At 51.5% G+C, this 20,159-nt stretch overlaps 1 protein-coding gene across 2 annotated transcripts in view; it reads left to right on the top strand.

Annotated features, from left to right (window-relative positions):
* PLXNA4 (plexin A4) overlaps positions 1-20,159 on the top strand; it is a 465,144-nt gene that overhangs the window by 361,657 nt on the left and 83,328 nt on the right. For both annotated transcript variants that reach the window (XM_071215277.1, XM_058297369.2), the window contains exons 9-11: positions 1,176-1,290; positions 11,756-11,956; positions 19,968-20,064. In XM_071215277.1, the coding sequence (XP_071071378.1) occupies positions 1,176-1,290; positions 11,756-11,956; positions 19,968-20,064 (413 nt within the window). The remainder of the gene's footprint in view (positions 1-1,175; positions 1,291-11,755; positions 11,957-19,967; positions 20,065-20,159) is intronic.

Below are 20,159 nucleotides of genomic sequence, written 5' to 3'. Positions count from 1 at the left end.
ACTATCTAGAGGTTCCCTAAGGAGGCCTCCTTCACTCCTAGGAGTCCGAGTACCTCTGGTATCTACAGGGATAATGAAGAGAATGGAATGAGCAAAGAGTAAGAACCTATGGAAGAGGACTCTCCAAATCCCTGCCTCATACATCTTTTTCAGCATAAATCTTTCTAACCTGAATCAGTTTCCCCCCATCTGTTGGAGAGTGGTGCATCTCACCTGAAGAACAGAGCAGCTAGCACCCTGGGGCCTGGAACCCCACTCTCTAGGAACCCAACCCATCTCCTTACGGTCTCCAAGGGTACTCCATGGAACCCTCAGGGTTCCATTAGAGCACAGTTTGGAAACCAAAGGACCTGATTTCAAAAAGCCCTGCTTTCTCTAACATCCTATTCTGTTTTCCTCTTCATGCAGCACAAGCTAGCTGATATAACCAAAGATATTTGGGGGGAGGAGGGCTCTATACTGGTGTTTTAGGGTCTATCTACTTGGTTATGGCATCTGTGAGTCCAAAGCTTGGCTGTCTGTGGGGCCCAGTTAAGAAGGCAGCCAGGTCTCCTGGCTAAAAATGACTTCCCCCAACACTGGGATTCTCTTCTGGCTTCTTGCCCTGGAGTTGCCTGTGACTTTACCACTTGGTGGCCCAGTCTCTCACTCCCCTCTTGCCTTTCCAGGAAAGCAGAGGAAGAAAATGGAATCATAAGTGAAACTTCCATTCAATTAGTGAAATTATTTTAAGCAACCTGGCCCAGAGTGCAGAGAGAACTTCCTCGTCCAGGGTGGGTCTATTATTGGCTCTTGACTCAGGAGTCTGCTGGAACTAAAACCCAATTTTTTTGTTTGCTCCGAAGCTGATGGTCTCTCTGGACAAGGCCTCTTATTCCAGGGCTTGTCGGGTCCCTCTTCAGCAAAGCAGGATGCCAGCCTGTGGAGGTGGAAGGGGCGGGGGAGCTGCTCAGGGCCTGGGTGGCCAGGGCTGTCAGCCTCATGTGTGAGGGGAGGGAGGTCAAGGCCAGAGATGATCGAGGACCTAGAGATAAGGGTGTGTGTGTGTAAGATCTGTTCTTCCTAATGGTTTCTCTCTATGTTAGAAATGTTTCACTAGACCAAGGAGGCTTAAGCCCTCTGCTTTGGGCTCCCCCAGGTCCTATGACATGTGCCTCTTCCTCCTCCGTGCCCAGGTGCCTGTCCTGTGTGGAGAGCCCATACCGCTGCCACTGGTGTAAATACCGGCACGTCTGCACCCATGACCCCAAGACGTGCTCCTTCCAGGAAGGCCGTGTGAAGCTGCCGGAGGTAGGTCTGGCATGGAGGCAGGCAGGCCTTCCACTAAGAAGAGAAACCAAAGGCAAATTCTGCAGGACCGCCCTTCCTCCCCCACCCTGGCTCTTCAGAAGTGACTTCCTGAAAGCAATAAACAAGCCAAGGGTGCTGGGTCAATCCGAGGTTTAGTTACAGAGAGAGGCTGGAACAAATTCCAGGCACTCCAGCCAAGAGGGCCCTCCACGGGCCAGGTGAGCTCCAAAACAATCCTAGAGCCACGCGTGTCCTAGAGCCTGCTTTAAGCACACACAGGGCCGTGCATGGGCTCCTCTGTGAAGCACTGGAGATTAGAAGGAGAAGGGTCCACAGAGAAGATTTAAGATCAAAGAGGACAAGCTGAGTAAAAGGGAGGGAGGACTAAGAATAAAAGAATGGTCAGCCGATGAACCAGAGAAGTGGTTCTCAACTCTTGTCCCCAGGCCCGCAGCAGCCGCAGCTGCAGCTGAGAACTAGTTAGCAATGCGAAGCCTCATGAAGTCTCACGCTCCACCCTGACCAACTGCCTGAGAAACTCTTTGGGTGGAACTTGGCATTCTGTGGTTTGCAAGCCCCTGGGGGATTCTGATGTAATTCCACATTTGAAACTCACTGTGGATTAGGTGTCCTTTGCTAAGGCATTGGACTTCTATTCCCTCCTGACTTTTGTTCTTATCTTTAAAATCTATTCATCACCATAATAAAACTGCTTTCTGCCTATACTGTTTCCTCTCTGAGTGTCAGTTGGTAGGCAAGGGTCTCAAAGATCATGGGCGTGAAAACCCCATGGGAAAGGCCCGTGTTGAAACATTACAGTGTTTCTTACATAGGTGTGGGACTTCCACCACGCGGCCAGGAGTTCTGTACAGAGTATGTGCTCTAAAATGCTGCTATTTCTAATAGCAAGATAAATAAATATAAAGTAAAGCAGCCGTGTTGGTCAGAGCCCACTGGTTGCTCTGGTAATACCACACAGCTTCCCTGCAGGGGCAGAGCCACCGGCCTGGCCTGCACCCTCTCAGCCGACACTGGACTCAGACAGGACCTGGCATCCATCAACTCCCCCCCCCACGCCAGCCCTAGGTAAGGTGAAAAGTCTAGCCCCCTTCACACACTCACACAGGTGCTGTGACCATGCCACCATCCCTGCAGCAGCGGGAGCAGGACACTGTCCTGGTGCAGGAAGTAGGGGCTCTTTAGGGGACGGGAGGGGCATGACAGCAACAGAGAGGCCCATCATGGTATGCTCAGTCCCTTCCACCAAACTAATAGCCTAACTTTGCCAAACCCTAATTGGCAGGAGGGAGGTTGTCTTGTCTCTGAAGGTGGAAGGGAAGAGTGATGTCCACCCCACTTAGTTGTTACCAACACCTGCTGCATTGGGCTCCCTGAGGCCAGGGGGGCAATGACTCACCTATGCCTAGCAGTCAGAAAATCCATGCCCCAAATCCCATTTTGCCCAGGCACTGATGGCTGAGCAGGAGTCCTAGAGATGGAGAGTGGGCAGAGCAATTTATCTTAGAGGTAAAGGCAAGCGATGGTGAGGCTGTTAGGGGGAGGGAATGATTCTGAGAGAGTGGAGGAGCTGGCCGTGTAGACTGACCATCTCCCTCTATAGCAGTCTGGCTGGGGCAGGAATGGGCTACTCTGGATTCATAGTCAGCAGAGGAAATCCAGACCTAGATAGTCCCTTTATAAGGAATGAGAGGAAAGAGGGGCCATTTAGGCTTCAAGTAGGAGTATGAATCTAAGGCTTGTGTGTCAATTCCCTACTTTTCTTCAACTAAGGAAAAATGGATCTAAAGATAATAGACGTGGGGTGGGCAGCCAAAGGACATGAAGATACTCATAAAATGCTAGAGAGTCTCCCCAGTCCCCGGCCTATATTTTGGGGTGTGGAGCAGAAGGAGTAGCTGACCCACCAAGGTCAGAATCCAGGGGCCCAGGAAACAAGCTCTTCTTTTTTTTTTCTGGAAGCTGCAAGTAACTTGATAGGAGCAGAGACAAAGAGGTTTTCAGCCTTCCGCCAGCTTTCCAGACTGGTATATCTGGAAGAGGTTTTATGTGTGGAGAGGCCCAAAGAATGAAATGAAAGCAAAAACAATTGAGATATCTGGCAGATTTTAAAGGCTCCTAATCATTTAATTACCTTGAAGGAGGTTTTCAAATTTCTGCTTTTTCTTTCTTGTTTGCTCCTCTTGTCCCAAGTTTCTTTCATTTAAATATATGAAAGGAACTTGCATCTGCTGCTCAGAAAAAGGGAAAAAGAACTATAAGAGGGGGGAAGAAAAGTCCACCATGCTTCCCAGTGCAATTCAGGGATCCCAATAAAAGAAAGATGCCTTCAAGTACCCAGATTGCAAGCCACGCACACAACCCCTCTGTACATGGCACTGGCAAAGGCTGCTGGGGATTCACAGCATCTGAGAGGATGATGCCAGAGCCCCTGAGAAAAGAAGAGGCCTGAGCGGGAGAGGGACATGGGGGTGGACTGGCTGACTGCTTGCTACTGCCCTCAATTCTTTCCATTTCACTTGAGCTATGTTATTAGGAACCTGAAGAATGGACTAAAGGAAAAATAAGCAAATAAATATTTGTAAGCTGTTGACTGGCTGCAGCTATTGCGGTCAATGGTAGGAAGTAATTGTCCACAAAGTTTAAAAGAAAATCTTTGGGTACTAATGGAAATATGGTGATATATATACATATATTTTTAGGGGGTCTGAATCCCAGACCTTGTACATGCAAAACAGACACTCAACCACTGTACTACACCCACTCCGTGGTGATTCTTTAAAAAGTGTTGTAGTGTTTTTTTTATTTTTTCCTGTATTTTTGTTTCTGGGAAGAGATAGTAGCAGGAACAAGGGGTAATGAAGAAAAATCACATTTTATGATTTTATGGAAGCACTAGACCTATGTCCAGTCTCCTTTTTGAGGTGTGAGCTTATTATATCTGAAGCTTTGCTACGATGCCGTCCTTCAATGTTCATTATACAATGTCCGAGCACTGGCCATGTGCAAGGCATTTTGAGAGCATGTGCCCTGCAGCACCTAACGTAACTTTTTCCATCTGTAGAATGGGCTCATTGCTCTTCATATTCTCTAAGGTTCTATACTTTTAAGTGGGATTAAGCTGAAAAGCACTTAAGAGAAATCCACATCCAAGACACTGTAGTATAGGGTCAGTGTCAAGTCAGGGTTTCAGTCTCCCTGTTACCCAAAGGAGTGATTCACACTCAGCCTCGGGGCCTGTAGCTCTTCCAGACACTCAAACTTTTGGAATCAAGGCAAGGCCCAGGCCCTGGTGATTTTTCTGGATGTACCTGGTTTCCATTTCCTTTTAACCTTTGCGTGTGGGGGTACAGACAGGGTCCTTTTGTTAGCCAAGACTGAGGCTGCCAGGTGGCTTTTCGTCTCCACAGCACCATCTCGTATCGCCAGGAAGGCTTTCATCTGCGTGTGTCCTCCAGTTTCAACATTGGCTTTGCTGACTATCACCAAGGATGTTGAATTACCTCCTTTTTTTTCTGAACAAAGAGTGCATTCAGGTGAAGTTATTGGTCTGGAATAGAGAACTGGTCGATCATTGTTATATTAATGGCAGGATCCTCACATAATTACAATTATTAGAATGCCCAATAACATATGTTGTTTGTAGTAACTATATTCCAGTTACAAGGAATGATATTGTTTCAACTAATGATGGCATTGTGAAAACAACCATGACTCCTTAGATCAGCTGCCAGATCCTGAGCACCAAACAGAAGAGGGAGAGGAGAGGTGAGGTGAAGCCGAAAGCGGATGGCAGTGTCTACCTGATCTTGGGCCCATTCTCCCAGTATCCACTGAGACTCCTTCTTGCTACCAGAGGGCATGGCCTTTCGCCAGGGCAGGCATCGACAGAACCATGCTCTTGCCTTTCCCAAGCTGGAGGAGCCCCTGTTTCCCAAGTGGCTTTGGAATTTCCAGGCTCTTCCTGTGGTAACCTGAACCTCCCCAATAGGCCCACACATACTTTTTTTTTAGAGTTATTATTATTATTATTATTTAAAGATACATAGATAACACAAAACCCACACATACTTAATGATATGGCGATTCTGGGATAACAACGATCAGCTTCCATGGAAAGAAAATCCGATGAACAAGAGTTCGTGCTCCAGGGACTGTTTTGCCATTGTTTTTCATCTGAACCTTAAAGTGAAGGGTGCCGCTGCTGAAGTGCTGGTCTCCAGGCGCCAGGCCGGGTCGGCTTTGCTGGGAGAACAAAGCACATCTGGCCCACAGGTGTATGTACAAGCTCAGAGAGGAGGTGCCAGACAGCCCTCTCCTCTTGATGTTCAACCAGACTGCTTACTCCAGAGAACCATTTTAAGATCAGAGGAGATGAAAAAAATTCTGTTTGATTTCAAAAGCTGTGTTTCAAAGGTGATCCCAACATCCCCTACGACCCCAATACACCTAAGGAGAAATCCACAGCCAGGCCTGGTGTCATGAAATCCAGCGATCTTGATGGTCAAGTCCTACTGGCAAGAAAGGTCCTAGCCCTTGGACTGTGCTTGCCCGTGGTGCTGAAAACAGCCCCTGGTTCTGAGACAGGGGCAGGTCAAGGGCATTTATCCCCACCGGACACCAGAAGAAGATCAGGCTAGCCTACCATGTCAGACATTCTGCTTCCCTTCTTGAGGAGAACCATTCCTGGATGCAACGCAAGCACACAAAGCCACTCTTGCCATGCCCTTCACCTTCCCTGGAGAAAACAAAGCCAAACCCACCTAAAGAACTTGCGTCAATCCCTGTCCTCCCACCCCACCCCCCAGGTATTCATTCCATTACGGGTTGTGATTTCTCCAGGCAATTGCACTCTCCATCAGTCCCCGCCATCAATCCCATCTGCCCAACCCCCTTATGGTTATGGGTATTTCCTTTCTGGATTATTACTTTGCTCTCTCCATGAACCAGCCCATCGTAGATCATGCTAATGGCATTATAAACTTGGGGAATAGCAAGAAAATATATGGTGCGTTACATTTTTGTATTGGGCATGGTGGATCTGAGAAGGTGAGCGTAAATTTGGGGGTGTTGATTGGGGCTAGAGCTGGCTTGTCTTTGGAATTGACGGGAACCGAGGTGATGTGGGGGAGGAAGAGTGACCTGCCAATCACTTACTCCTTAGCTGACCCCAGGTGCTGCTGCCGCCCCAGCTGTCCCCTAGTTTCACATTCCCTCAATCTTACTGTAACAACTGGGAGAGTTAGAGCCCTCATCTTGTAAACACAACACAGGCTGTAAATCCATGGGCCTACCAACCCCCTCCCAGACAGCTCCAGCCCTGAAGGCAGCCTTTTCCCTCCCAGCTCCGCAGCATTCTTTATGTCCTTCTTCAATTATTTAAATATGCAATGAAACCTCTGTATAAAGCAGCCACTGACATGCTGGACATAGTTGACTGGAAGGCATCTTTCTTGCTTTAAGACTTCAGCTTTGTGCTCCGGCTCCCTGCAATCAGCAGTGTTATCTTTACTTTTGTATGCATTTAAGTGGAGTCCAATATGTGCACAGGGCTGGTCAGGCGACCTGGAGCCACCTCCTGAAAGCCAAGCTATTAAATATTTTCCTGCACCTCAAGCCACTGCCACTCCCCACCCTCAGTCCATTTTTACAAGTGCAGTACATAGCCACAGGCAAACAGCTTCCAAGGGAGTCTAGTTCTTATTACATGCATTTATCCTCAAGTAATCTTGTTAAATGCAGGTGCTTTCCATTCTCCAAGAGCTGGCCCTTTCAAATGATAGCTGGGAGAAACATCCTCCTTGTAAAGAGAAGAGCAGTATGTTTTTTGAGGAATGCTGTCTGGGGGCTGGGTGATCATCTGTGGACAAAAGTCAGTAGATAATCTGGTAAAAATACTATGGTGCTCATTATTGTGGGCACTGAAGAGGTAAAAAATGTCCCTTGTTTTTTCTTCTGGAACATGGGATCATATCTGTTCTATGAAACCAGAGGACATGAAAGAACATGTAAGAAGAAGAAGGTGCTGCAGTGTGAATTGGGTTGATATTGTATTGTATTAACTAGAATAATATTTCTTAAAACCAGAGCCAGTGTCCACCTGGATGACCATACCAGGCTGCAACACACTAGTTATTAAAACCTTAAAACACTGCCCTACTGGATGGAAAATAGCCACTTCTCCTAGACCTGCCTCCCCCATGAAGCTCCCTAACACTCGGGCCCCTCCAGCACTCATGCGGTGGGTTGGTATTTTGAACACCATCCTTTCAGCTCATCGAGAAGGTATTGTGATCCCCATTTTAGAGACGGGAAAACTGAGCTCCAAAAGGATTACATAATGATGAACACAGGTTATCTACCGGGTTAGTCACAGAAGGGGAAACATAAAACTCATCTAACCCAATCCATCCTCTTTGCTTTATGGGTGAGGAGCCCCAGAGTTCTCGTCCACATGGTTACCTGGAGGATCTCCTCTACCAGAGCATGCAAGACATGCAGCTTCAGGGGGGTATCTCCCAGAAGAGAGCATTGTTGTGTGGGGAGTGGGGCACTGAATGAGGACCCCTGCCCCCCAACCTGTCTCCCTGTGTTCAGGGCACCTGAAGATGTTAAACTAATCAGGCTCAAGATAAGGGTGGAAGGAGCTCATGAGGTATCCATGGGAAGGTGCATGGTGGCACGAACAGGGGAGATGGGCCCTTTGGAAATGAGGTAGGAAAAGGGAGTCGATGAGGGACAAAAGTACAGCCCAGGCTAGGGAAACAGATGTGGAAAGAACACCCATTCATTGAATGCTTGCTCACTCTGCGCCAGACACTTTATATGTGTTATTCATGGAATCCCCATAAACGGTCCTTTGGAAGAGGAGTTTTAATCCCCATTTTACAGTTAAGCCACGCAACGATGAGACCATTTTCAAGACATTGAAGCTAGCAGGAGGAAGATAGGCTTGTGTTCATGGTTCTGTGATTCCCCAGCCAGGGAGGTGACTTTTTCTAGTTGAGGTGGGGACTAAGGTCTGGGCTGTGACAGGATGGCTCCTGAAACAGGGCCTCCACAGGGTGGTGGAGAAACACGAAGTTTCTCTGGAATTCCGCATGGGTAACCGATTTATAGATGGTCTTGTACCTGGAATCTTAGGATAAGGCAGGTGGGATTCTGGAAGCTGGGGTGGGTGGAAGGGGCAGGGTGGTGGAAATGGTCCTTGCATACCTTGTTGCCTGGGGAAAAAAATGTCGTTTTGCATTTCAATTAGGAGGGACACTGGGGTCAATCAGCAGCCACCAGAGGAAAATGTGCTCAACTCAGCCCTGGCCTCTCCAATCATTATTAATGAACTTGCTCTCAGAGCCATCAACCTTTCTATATGCAAACGAGGCCTTTATGGGGGCACCGGCAATCAGGACTCATTAGAGCACTGCTCACAAGCCTCAGTGAGGATCTTCCGGAGACCACACGAGGCTTGTGCTTCTGCCCCTAGCCCGAGCCTAGAAGCAGTCCATCCCTGGGGAAGGTTTCAGCCAGTCCCCCTGGTCGCAGGGAGCGCCCTGCCCTGAGGTGGTCCTGCCCACCTGGGGGAACTTACCTCTTTTGTTAAAGGGGAAGAAAGATGGCGACTGAGACAGGCTAACGACTGAGTTCTTCAGTGGCTCACACATCTGCTGACATGGAGACATTATTTCTTCTCTCTCTGCCTCAATTTCTCCTTTGTGTCATGGAAGAGGTCCATTAGGGCAGTTCAGAGGACTTTCAGACTGCAGATTCCCTTTCCGTGGCAACATTTTTAATATCTTTTTTGTTTGTTTGTTTTTTAAGATTTTATTCTTATTTATTTCTCTCCCCTTTCCCTCCCCCCGCCCTCCCCCCGGTGTCTGCTCTCTGTGTGCATTTGCTGCGTGTTTTCTTCTGTGTCTGCTTGTATTCTCGGGGGCACCAGGAATCTGTGTCTTTTTGTTGTATCATCTTGCTGTGTCAGCTGTCGGTATGTGTGGTGCCACTCCTGGGCGCGCTGTGCTTTTTTCATGTGGGGCACACTCTTTGCGTGTGGGCCTCCCCTATGCAGGGAACACCCCTGCGTGGCAGGGCACTCCTTGTACGTGGCAGCACCACACATGGTCCAGCTCACCACACGGGTCAGGAGGCCCTGGGTTTGAACCCTGGACCTTCCATATGGGAGGCGGATGCTCTATCAGTTGAGCTACGTCTGCTTCTGCCATGGCAATATTTTGATGCAGGAGGTGGAGGGGAGAGAGATACTCGCACTTGTTTCCCACTCGAAATCCATAGACCCAGCTCCCTTATGTGGATGTAGCAGGAGGGAAGGCCAGGCACGTTCATGCTTCAGGGGAAGGGAAAGCTGCCAAAGACCTCAGGTAGAGTGAGGGGTAGAGTCAGCACAGGTGGCCTGGACCCTTTGGCTCATCACTCACCACTTTCCATAGACTCCATCCTGATTCTCCAGCCTCACCCATGTCCCACACCCGCTCTGAGCTTCATCCTTTTCACAAATCACACCTCTCCTCTCATCGACATGACTCCACATTCCCATCTTGCTGGAGCAGGGGGACTGCAGGGCCAGCCCAGGCAGTGGCCCAGGATGGAGCTGCTGAGACTTTCTCCCCACGTGAGTGCTGCAAGGTCTCTGGGCTCCATGCAGGGTTAGGGTCAAGGTGGCTGCCATGTGTGCCAATGGCTCCTTCTCTCCTGATGGCCTGCTGCCCTGATCTCTGCTTTTAGTTGTTTCTCTTGATAAAGGTGCCACCACTCTGGAGAGATGGAGGAATTAATTAATGGACTGGGGTGGTGTCCCCACATTAGGCTCCGCTGCCGGCCCACCTGTGGACAGTGCCCTTGTCACTCTGGCTCCCTCCTTTTCTCGTGGCTTCCCTTCTCTGTGTAGGGGAGGTCTCTGTCTCTCTCCATTCCCTGTTTCCATTTTCCCTGCCTCCCTTTGCTGCCTCTGTTCTTGTCACATGATCAGGAAGGACAGAGAGCATGACCACCCCAAATCTTGGAATCATGACTGATTAGAGCTTGGAGTCTTGCCCAGTTGACAGAGAAGTTGAAGCTGGGAATGTAATGTGCTGAGGGGTCCATAGCTAGTCAGAAGTTCAATAGTTAGAACCCAGTTTTTCTCCTTCTGAGCCCAAGGTTCAAGTCTGGTGATCACGAAGCTTTCAGGGACCTATTTGGCTCACATTTGCTTAAGGGAGAGAGATGAGGGATATAGGTAGGACAGCTGATTGCTGTCTGATTGCCTGCGACCCCTCCCATCTGCCTTACCCCATGGCTAACTTTCAGCTTTACTCTGCCTGGGATGATAGTCAGGGCTGGGTCTAGCAGTCTCTGCCAAAAGTTAGCCATGAGCCATGGAGAAGCATCCTCAGGAAGGCTGTGCCTGCCATGCTCTGGATGGTCAACCTGCCAGAAATCAGGTTTTGGTACGCCCCAAACCATGCCTTAGAAGGAGGAATCCATGGGGTCCATAAGACCTGCCTGGCAGAGAGGTACACAGGCCTCTCTTGGTATTTACAAAATACTCATGCTTTCCAAGCCAGTCAGACCCAGGAATGCTAACTCTTCTGCCCTCTCTGGAGAATCTAGCAGCACACCAGCTTCCACCTCTCAAATGGGCAGAGCACCCACATTCCTAACTTCAACTCCATTTTCACCCCAGCCTCCCTGGGGAAAGGGAGCCCAGTGATTCATTACCTCCATCTCCAAAGACTTTCTGGCTCCAGGGATTAGCATGATCGTCATCAGCATATAGGAGGTCACTGTCTATCTGCCTTGAGGTCAGGCCATACCCAAAGCTCAGGCAGAAGCTTCTGGATTAAGAAGGTCCCTTGGCACATCCCAGAGCATCCCCCAAATCCCAGACCCAGCCCATGAATTGAGGGCCTCCTGGCCCCTCCACTGTGGTTGAGACTGACATCCAGAGCTGCAGCCCATGGCTCTGCCTTACTATGGAGCTTCTCACATGGGCCCATCTCTCCCAACTCTTTGGAATCTGCTACTGAGGCAAAGAGATGCTCATTCCAAAGTGGGGTGCCCAGCCAGAAGTGTCTATCTCTGTCTAGGGTACGAGGGGGTGCTGGGAGGAGAACGCACCTTTTTTTTTTAGAACAAAGTATATCAGAGATTCTGGAGTGCATGAGGCAAGACATTGATTCTGGAACCTGAAGAAGGTGGGGGACCAGCCTCGGTGAGGAGCGGCCTCGAGATGGTGACCCTGGGATCGAGATGTCTTAGTCCCATTCCCTCCCCAACAGGGACTGGGGGTGGACAAGATGGCCTAGAGCCATCGGGTCTCTAAGACCGACATGGGCCTGTGCACCTGTGGATGTGTCCTTGCGTGGTGGGGCAGGGCAAACACCTGGCTTGTTCCTGGAGGGGCGCCTTGGGCTTCCCCCCTCCCCACCCTGACCTGGCTGTCTGTCCCCAGGACTGCCCCCAGCTGCTGCGAGTGGACAAGATCCTGGTGCCCGTGGAAGTGATCAAGCCCATCACGCTGAAGGCCAAGAATCTCCCCCAGCCGCAGTCGGGGCAGCGCGGGTACGAGTGCATCCTCAGCATCCAGGGCAGCGAGCAGAGGGTGCCGGCCCTGCGCTTCAACAGCTCCAGCGTGCAGTGCCAGAACACCTCTGTGAGTCACCCCGGCCCGCACACCTCCTGCTGGCCCCAGCCCGTCCCCCAGCCTGTCGTGGTTCTTTTCCTGGAGCCACTTCAGCTCAGCTCTGCAGGATTTCCCCAAGCACCCACCCAGCCGTTCAGCTCCCTGCCTAACTGCTTGCCCCAACCTTGCTCACCAGCCCCCGTCCCGTAATGCCTATCACCACAGGTGCTGGGTTCTGAGTGTTTGGCCACAGTTGTAGCCATGTTGTGGCCATGATGGTGGTTATCCCAAATCAGGGCCTATGGTGAGAGGGGCTTACGGACACAGCCACGGGGCCACTGAGCCCTCTTTGTGGGCAGATGTGTTTGCAGGATGTACCAGGCTCCCAGAAATGGTCACGTCCCTTCTCCCTCCTGAGAGAACTTCTGGAAGCCCTAAGCCCTGTCTTCCCACCAGGCCTGGCCTGAGCGTGGCCTTGGAACCCACAGAGGCCCATTGCCTTCAAACCTACAGAAAGGTAGTTCCACAGAATGGCGGCTCCCCGAACAGACCAGGCATCAGCAAATGGGAGCCATTGAACAGGAGGGGCTGACCGGGAGTAGGCTGGTTCCATCAGAGTGAACCGTGCCCAGTTTCTAGCAAGTTTGCGTTAAGTCTATGCACAACTACTACAAGTTGGCTGCTGGCTGTCCACCTTATTCCGGTGTAAGCACATGGCGTACCCTAACTTTACATCACCTTCCCTGCCGACCTACTTCCTGTCATTGTCTTCTTTCATTTCTAGCTACTGCCCTGGTCTCTTTCATTCCCTTAATGGGTTTACACTGATGCACCCAGATGCTCAAAGACAAGCACTAGATTTATAGACTCATAACATTCTCCACGCTGTGAGAAACCTTAACATTTTTCTTTACTGTCCAAGAGAAAAAATGGAGGCCCAGGAGCAGAGCAGATGCAGGCTTGTGGGGTCTGAAAGTTGTGGAGTTTGAGGGACCCTCTTTAAGATAAGGAATGAAATATAATCAATACAAAATTAGATGCCTGGGTAGGTCTTGGAAGGGACCCTGAAGCTGAAGCTCCGGAAGGTAAGTGACGCTGTCAGAGCCTCACAGCTGGCGGGTGGCAGGGCTCGCACCGGCTTTCGGGTCTCGTCCTGTGTCACGCTGCCTCCCATTCATCTACACCCCTGGGTCTTTATATGAGTGACTATATTTGGGTGTATGGTGTAGGACGAGGAGGGTCTCAGACAAAGGACTTGCTGGGAGCACCCCACTCTTCTTACGGGGAGCATTTGAGGCATAAATGGAGCCAAGAGAGGGCCACACTCTTGCCCAGGGTTGCTGAGCATTGCAGGGATTGAATTGGGAATCGACTGATCTCAAAGCCTTTGCAGCTCCATGTGGGTCCCCGGCAGCTCCCCATTTGTACATCTCCCCCTCTCCTGGCTGCCAAGCTCTTTTTCTGATTTCTTCAGTGCTCCAGATTGAACTTGCACCCAAAGGGGATATTAAACACCTCGTACTTCCTCATAAATCCTGAGGCCAAGCAGACCAGTCCCAAGGATTTGGTTAGCGTTCTCTGCCCACGTGGGAAGAGAAAGCCTGAGCCTCACATGGGAGTCATCGCAAGGCATGTAGGGATCTCAGACTACAGACCAAAGTCCCCACTTCCCTGGAGAAGTTGCCCCAGGGCTCCAAGCCTAAGAGGAGGGAGGATGCCCAGCCCAGCTGAGGTCTGAGCCCTCAGGTCCCTGAGAGACAGGCGCAGTCTCCACAAGGCTGGGCCACAGGGCCCCGTACTCTGGCTGACTCTGAAATGGATGAAAGTGGACCAAATAATGGCATGAGTTAGACCTCTAAAACCCCTTGGTCAGAACTCTGTCTGAGCCTTGGGGAATAACTTTCACTTTCAAGAAACTGGTTTGGACCTGCTGCCGTTCTATTTACTGCCAGAATTGGAAGCAGATTGTGTTTAAATGCCCGCAGCGTATCCCAAGACCGAGAGCTGCCTGACTACAGAAGCCCTTTGACCTTGCCAGAGAACTACCCCAATGTGGGAGCAAAAAAAACGAGCCTCCCGGTAACTGGAGCACACGCTGAACACAGGCAGGCAGTGAGGCAGGAGAGGGCCAGGTCTCCCCCATCCCCCCCCCCCCCCCCCCCCCCCGGTTTCTATACCACACCTGGTGCCGGCAGCCGGGCCAATGCCCATGGGAAGCGGTAGGCACCACTGGGCTCCAGCATGGGCATCTGTTTTTCGGATGTTGAATTCTTGAGTTTTAAGAAATCACCTGGGAATTGAACTTGTGGAAGTGTTACTGGATTTTATCTAGGTTCTTGACTATGCTGCAGAAATGAATTTCAAGAGCACATCAGGTGAGTTAGGCCAGTAATTTATTCAGGTAGGGAGGGACGAGAAATGGGGGGAATTAACAGATCAGGGGTCCCAGGTGAAGAGGAAGGGGCTGAAAAGTGACAAAGCAGATTGTTTACAGACTGCAAGTCCCCACTATAGATTATAAATGCCCAGGTTTTACTTGCGTAGCGATCCAAGCAGGGGAGAGGGTGGCCAAAATCGGGGTCCAAAGGCAAGAGAGAGTGCGTTCAGGCCTTGCGCCTGCTTTTTGATCCATTAATTATTCCACCCCTTTGGTAATGGCCAAGGAGGGGTCCCAGCGGTTTGCTCTTTTGATTATCCCACCTGTCAAACTGCCCTGAGGGTCCAGTGATAAAGTCCTCGGGGAATATCTGGGGCTTCTCTGGCTTCCTGAGGAAGTCTTGTTCTCAATGGCAGAACCTTGGGGAGGGTCTTCCAGCAGCCATCTTGGGGATTGCTGATGTCCATGTGGACTTCTTGCCAGGTTCCAGGTGCGTCTGTTGATTCCCTATCTTACCAGCCTGCTTCAGAATCCTGTTGTCCCACGACCCCCTTGGTCAAATCTGCTTCCAGCCTATGTGGGCCCAGGCCCTCAGCAGGGGTGAAAGGGGGCGCTGCCCAATCGGCCGGCCTCCCGAGTGTGTGAAACCCCTGCACTTCCAGATCTCCTTCCCAGGAGTCAGTGGGAGCACCAGAGCCCTGGGGCAAACACGGTCCTGGGGCGAGAGGCTCTTAGCCACACGAGAGGACAGGACTTAAGTTCCCAGCCATCCCCCCACCCTCACCTCCAGAAGTTGAGGATGGCTCATGCCAAACCCACCACCTCCCCCCACTTATCCTTACCTTTGAGAAATGGCCTCCTAGCGTTAGGGGCGGGCCGATGGCCCCCTCACCACCCATGCACCAGTTCCCGCTGCTCCCAGGCTGCTCCCAAAGCAGCTCAGCAGGTTTTCCCTTCATGGCCTCTATTTTTCCTCAACATCCCTAGTAGTGAAAGCAATAGGAAGGAGGCTTCTCTACCTAGCAGGATCTGCTGGCATCATCAGTGAGGACAGCCATGCAGTTCAGGGGGGCTCAGCTTTTACTTGTGCCAGGAACCTTTTTGGGGGGACATTGGGATCCTAGTTTAAGTGCTGATCTGGACCCAAATGGTCCTTGCCATCACATGATTTCCTTAAAGACTCCTCGGGTCCATAATCAGGGTGAACCTCCCCTACAGTCACAGAAAACCACATGCCATCAGGCCAGGAATGGACCTGAGAGAGTGGCTGCTAAATCCTAACACAGAGGGGCCCAGAGAGGGCAAGTGTCCATCCCCAGGGCACACAAAAAGTAAGCAGCAAATTCAGAACTTGAACCCAGTTTCATAGCACACCCTCTGATCAAAAGTCAGGCACAAAATAGCAACTGAGCACTTTATACTCCAGCTTTGGTCTGATCTCAGGAATCAGGTTCTGATGGCTCGAGGAGGACTGTACAGAAGAAGAGTTATTTGTTTGATTTCCTAAATCCCTGGGATCTCTGGAATGAGGGAAGGAGGGCAGAAGGATATTAACAGAAAAAAACCTGGGCTTGTGATGCAGAAGGAGGTTGGCGACGTGAGGTGTCCAAAGAGAGCAAAGAAGGGAGACTGGGGAAAATGCAGTGTGAGCGCGGTCGCTGGGGACGCTCTCCAGGATACGTCCAGGCCAGTCACAGCAGCCCCAGAGGGCCTGTAAGGGGACAGCAGGGAGGGCTTGCAGGCTGGAGCAGGGGTGCTGGGGCAACTGTGGGTGTTCGTGGCCCACCGTAGACCAAGGCTTCAGAACATCACGTGCTGCTAACAGGGCTCGTGCCCACCTCTCCGTCCCTGGCTCTCAGGCAGGTGTGGTTACAAGGGCACCTGGCTGGCCAGGGCACTACCTCTGGGGCCTGGCTTCCGTGCCCAGATTCCACTGACCCACAGCGGCCTCATGCTTGCCCTTGATGCCCATTTAGGGGTGAGAGAGGGATGGGAAGAGAACTTGTCCCCCTTCCTATTTTACTGGAACACAAATGACAACGGTTCCGCGGGACCCTCTCTGGACCTAGAGATGGACTCTGAGCAAACACCAGTATCTCGCATAGTTTTATATGCTGTTGTTCAGATTTGTTCTTGAATGGTAGAACCTTCTAGCAAAATATCTCAGAACTGGTGACAAGGGAATGGTTGGAGGAAAGAAAGTCTGAGTAACACATGGGTCTTCTCTTGGCTCTAGAAGATGGAGAAACTGAGGTTCCCCACTTCCCAGGGTAACAGATGAAGTCATCCATTAGCCCAGCTACGGTGTGCCAGGCATTGATGGAGGCACTTAACCCCTGGCCTCATGGAGCTGGCTAACAGGTTCTCCCCCAGCTCAGGGCTTCGTGTAGATTAACTGCCCACTGATTACAGAGAGCTATAGAAATGCTAAGTGGAGCAGAGGTGTGGGTGTGTGGGGTGGGAGCTGGTGGTCCAGGCTCCTCAGCCTGCGGCCGCTGCACATGCCGGAGGCAGGTCATCCACAGGCCAGAGGCGTCCAGGAACTAAGTGACTTTCCTGGAAACGAAGATGGGTGGTGGGGGGCCCCCTGGGTGGTGGGGGGGCCCCCTGGGTGGTGGGGAGCCCCCGGGGTGGTGGGGAGACCCCGGGGTAGATGATTTCTATACTATTTCATAGTCATGATCCCAGGAAGCAGGGAGAGAAAGCAATGCCCAGCATAGTTTATCCTCAAAATCTTTTTATTTTCAATTTTCTTCAGAAGGAAAATGTGTGCACACGTGCACAGCAAACACATATGCGCTCTCACATGTGTGCATCCCCATATGTACAAAGTGTCTGGCACGTAAACACTCAATAAATAGTTGCTATTGTTAGTCCACGAAACATAAACACATATATTTTTACATAGCGTACCTAAGTGTATACACATGGATTAAAATACACAATAATATTTAAGTGCTTACGCTGATGCTATCGAGCCTTATCTCAAATCCTCACAACAATCATATGAAGTATATTCTGTTTTTAATCCCCACTTTACAGATGGGGAAACTGCGACTTAGATCATTTGCTCACATTCACACAGCTAGTAACTGGCAGAGCCACCTGTGGCTGTGTGTGTGTGCGTGCACACACGTGCATGTATGAACACACAGACAATTCAGGTGTATGTGCTAACCCCTTCATAAATCAGCATGCGTTGGTGCCTTTGCATGCAGGTGCTCACACATATACACATATAGACTTCCTTGCGTCCCCTCTGGTTCTACTGATCTGTGGCCCCACATGGCCCTGGTCACCACCTGCTGCTTCCATTTTGGGCCCTCGATGGACAGAGGCCTGAGAGGCAGGAGCCAGGCTCCAATCCTGACTGCCACCACCAGCACTGCTGCCCAGGCCAGGCCACAGGTGACCCGATGGTGCTCAGCCAGTGCTGGGACGACCAGCCCTGCCCAGCACCCTGCAGGCAGCCCAGACCACCTCCCTCCCCATGGGGCCCTTGGAGGAAGGAGATAGGAAGAGGGACCATGAGAAGAAGTGGGGCTTGGCTAGATGAGGAAGTGGGAAGTCTGGAAAAGTGTTCCATCTGTCCAGCTGTCATGGAAGGGAGGGCACCCTCTCCTAGCCGCCTGTCCCCTTGGGCAGTCCACTGCCACACAGCTTCTAGCTGACCACAGGGAGCCGTGGTCCTCCACCTTTAGCCAGCACCAGAATCCCAGCTCCTACAAAAGCAGACCAGTGCACCCCATCTCTGGAGAGCCTGAGTCAGCACGTGTGAGCAAGCCCCCTAGTGATTCTGATGATAGATCATTTTAAGATCCACCAGGCAAGAGTGAACGAGGTTTTGCAAGAAAACTCACAACAACTTGGGATGACCCAGCCTGAACCAGACACGAAGGGCAACTTTCTCTCCCGGGAGTTGATTGAGAGAAGGATGCCACTGAACTCCATGGCAGATGGCTTGTGAGAGATGAGCTGGGTTATACGGTGATCAAAGGTTCTGCTGTGCTTTCCGCAGGGGCAGGGAGCTTTGCTTTATTCTCTGGCTTGAGCCCTGGCCCTGACCCAGGTGGCATCAGTCAAAAGAGATCCTACGAGAGTGTTTTTCCCACCTCCATTGTGTGGGAAAAGCACTGAGGGCAGCTCCGGAGCCTGGCCTTGCATCGCCAGGGAGCTGAACGTTTTGGAGCTCTGGAGTAGGGCCTGGGGATCTGTATTTTAATCAGGCTCCCCCAGTGGATTGGAGGCACCTGAATGCACACCCAGTTGTGTGGCTCTATGGGGGCAATGCAATGGCATATTCACACCGGAGCGTGTTCTGTACCTCAGGAAATCAGGTTGCTTTCCTGGATTTGAGGAGTACAGTCTCTCCTTCAGACTCCCTAAGAATAGGCCGTAGACATAGTACTGCCCAGAAGCAGGAGTGGACCCTCAGTGCCCTCACACTGCCCAGGCTGTGCCTCACGGAGGTGCTGCCCTGCCCCTCAGGGAGGTGCTGCAACTGGAGGGGACCTTGACTGTTACCCATAATAATCACCAACACCCCCCTAGCCCAGTCCCTCCAAATTTTAACTCAACGTTAACAAGAGCCTGTCAGTTCTGCACAAGTCGCCTCAAACCATGTTCCCTGGACAAACCCCTTCCGACAAATTGCCAAGCCTCAGGCCTTCCTTTACAGAAAGTCTGTCTCTAATCCATTCCTCCATCCCACTCCCTCTGGTGGGAAAATTCTGGTGGGACAATGAGAAAATCACCAGATAGGGATTGGCCAGCCCCGAGCACTGGCTTTCTCCCCTCCTCCTCTGGGGCGCTGAGAAGTATCTGCCATCAGGAGGCAGGTGAAGCTGTGGCATGCATGAGAAGGCGCAATGCCCCAGCCCCTCCCCACACCCCAAGCCAGCACCCCTCACCTCTCAGTGCCACAGCCCCTGGGCTAGAGCATGGAACCCCTGAGAGCAGGGCAGGGAAGCCGGACCCAGAGGGGACCCCGGGCGGGACAGAAGGCACTGCCAGAATTCCAGGTTTGCCCACTGGGGGCTCCTCAGGCTTTTATCCTCATCTCTAGGTGCCCATCTCTCCCTCCTCTCTCTGGACCCCCCAGCCTCTCATTGCCGTAGTAGTGCTGTCCCTTCATTTCCTGCTTTCTGTAACCACTACCACTGCCTATGTATTTATGATTCCACTGTAGGTCTTTGGTCAGGCATCTGCCGAGCGTGAAATTTCACAGAAATTGGAGTTCCCAGATCTAACTGAGGGCCTGGCCAGGTCTGCATGGTCAGAGCTCCCCTGGCAGTCAGGGAGGAAGTGGGCTCTTTCCACAGTTAACCTTCCTGGGGAAGGCCCAGCTGGGGGGGCAGGCCCGAGCCCCATAGAAGGAGAGTGGGGCGCGTTCAGTCCACAACTCGACCCAGCATGCCAAGTGGCCTGGACCCATCCCCTGCTTTATCTTTCTGCCCTTCCGCCCACCCCCCACTCCCCAATTCCCAATTCCTGCCCTTCCCATTCTGCCTGTTCACGCGCCCCTGTGTGCACACACATTCTCACACACGTGCACACATTCGCACACACAAACAGAATAGAATCTCAGCCAGTCCTCAGCCCCACATCCTCTCGAGGGCCTTCAAAACTCTGACCGGATTTCCTCCCCCCCACCCCGCACTGCAGTACTCCTACGAAGGGATGGAGATCAACAACCTGCCCGTGGAGCTGACGGTTGTGTGGAACGGGCACTTCAACATTGACAACCCAGCTCAGAATAAAGGTATGGCGCCCTGGCTGGCCCTGGCCCCTGGCCCCGGGGAGGGGGAGCGGGAGTTTCCGTCTTCTTTGGTGGATGCCAGTCAGGCCCCCACCTTT

Source organism: Dasypus novemcinctus, chromosome 5, assembly GCF_030445035.2.
Source record: "Dasypus novemcinctus isolate mDasNov1 chromosome 5, mDasNov1.1.hap2, whole genome shotgun sequence".
Classification (NCBI taxonomy): domain Eukaryota; kingdom Metazoa; phylum Chordata; class Mammalia; order Cingulata; family Dasypodidae; genus Dasypus; species Dasypus novemcinctus.
This window is presented reverse-complemented; position numbering and strand designations above follow the sequence as displayed.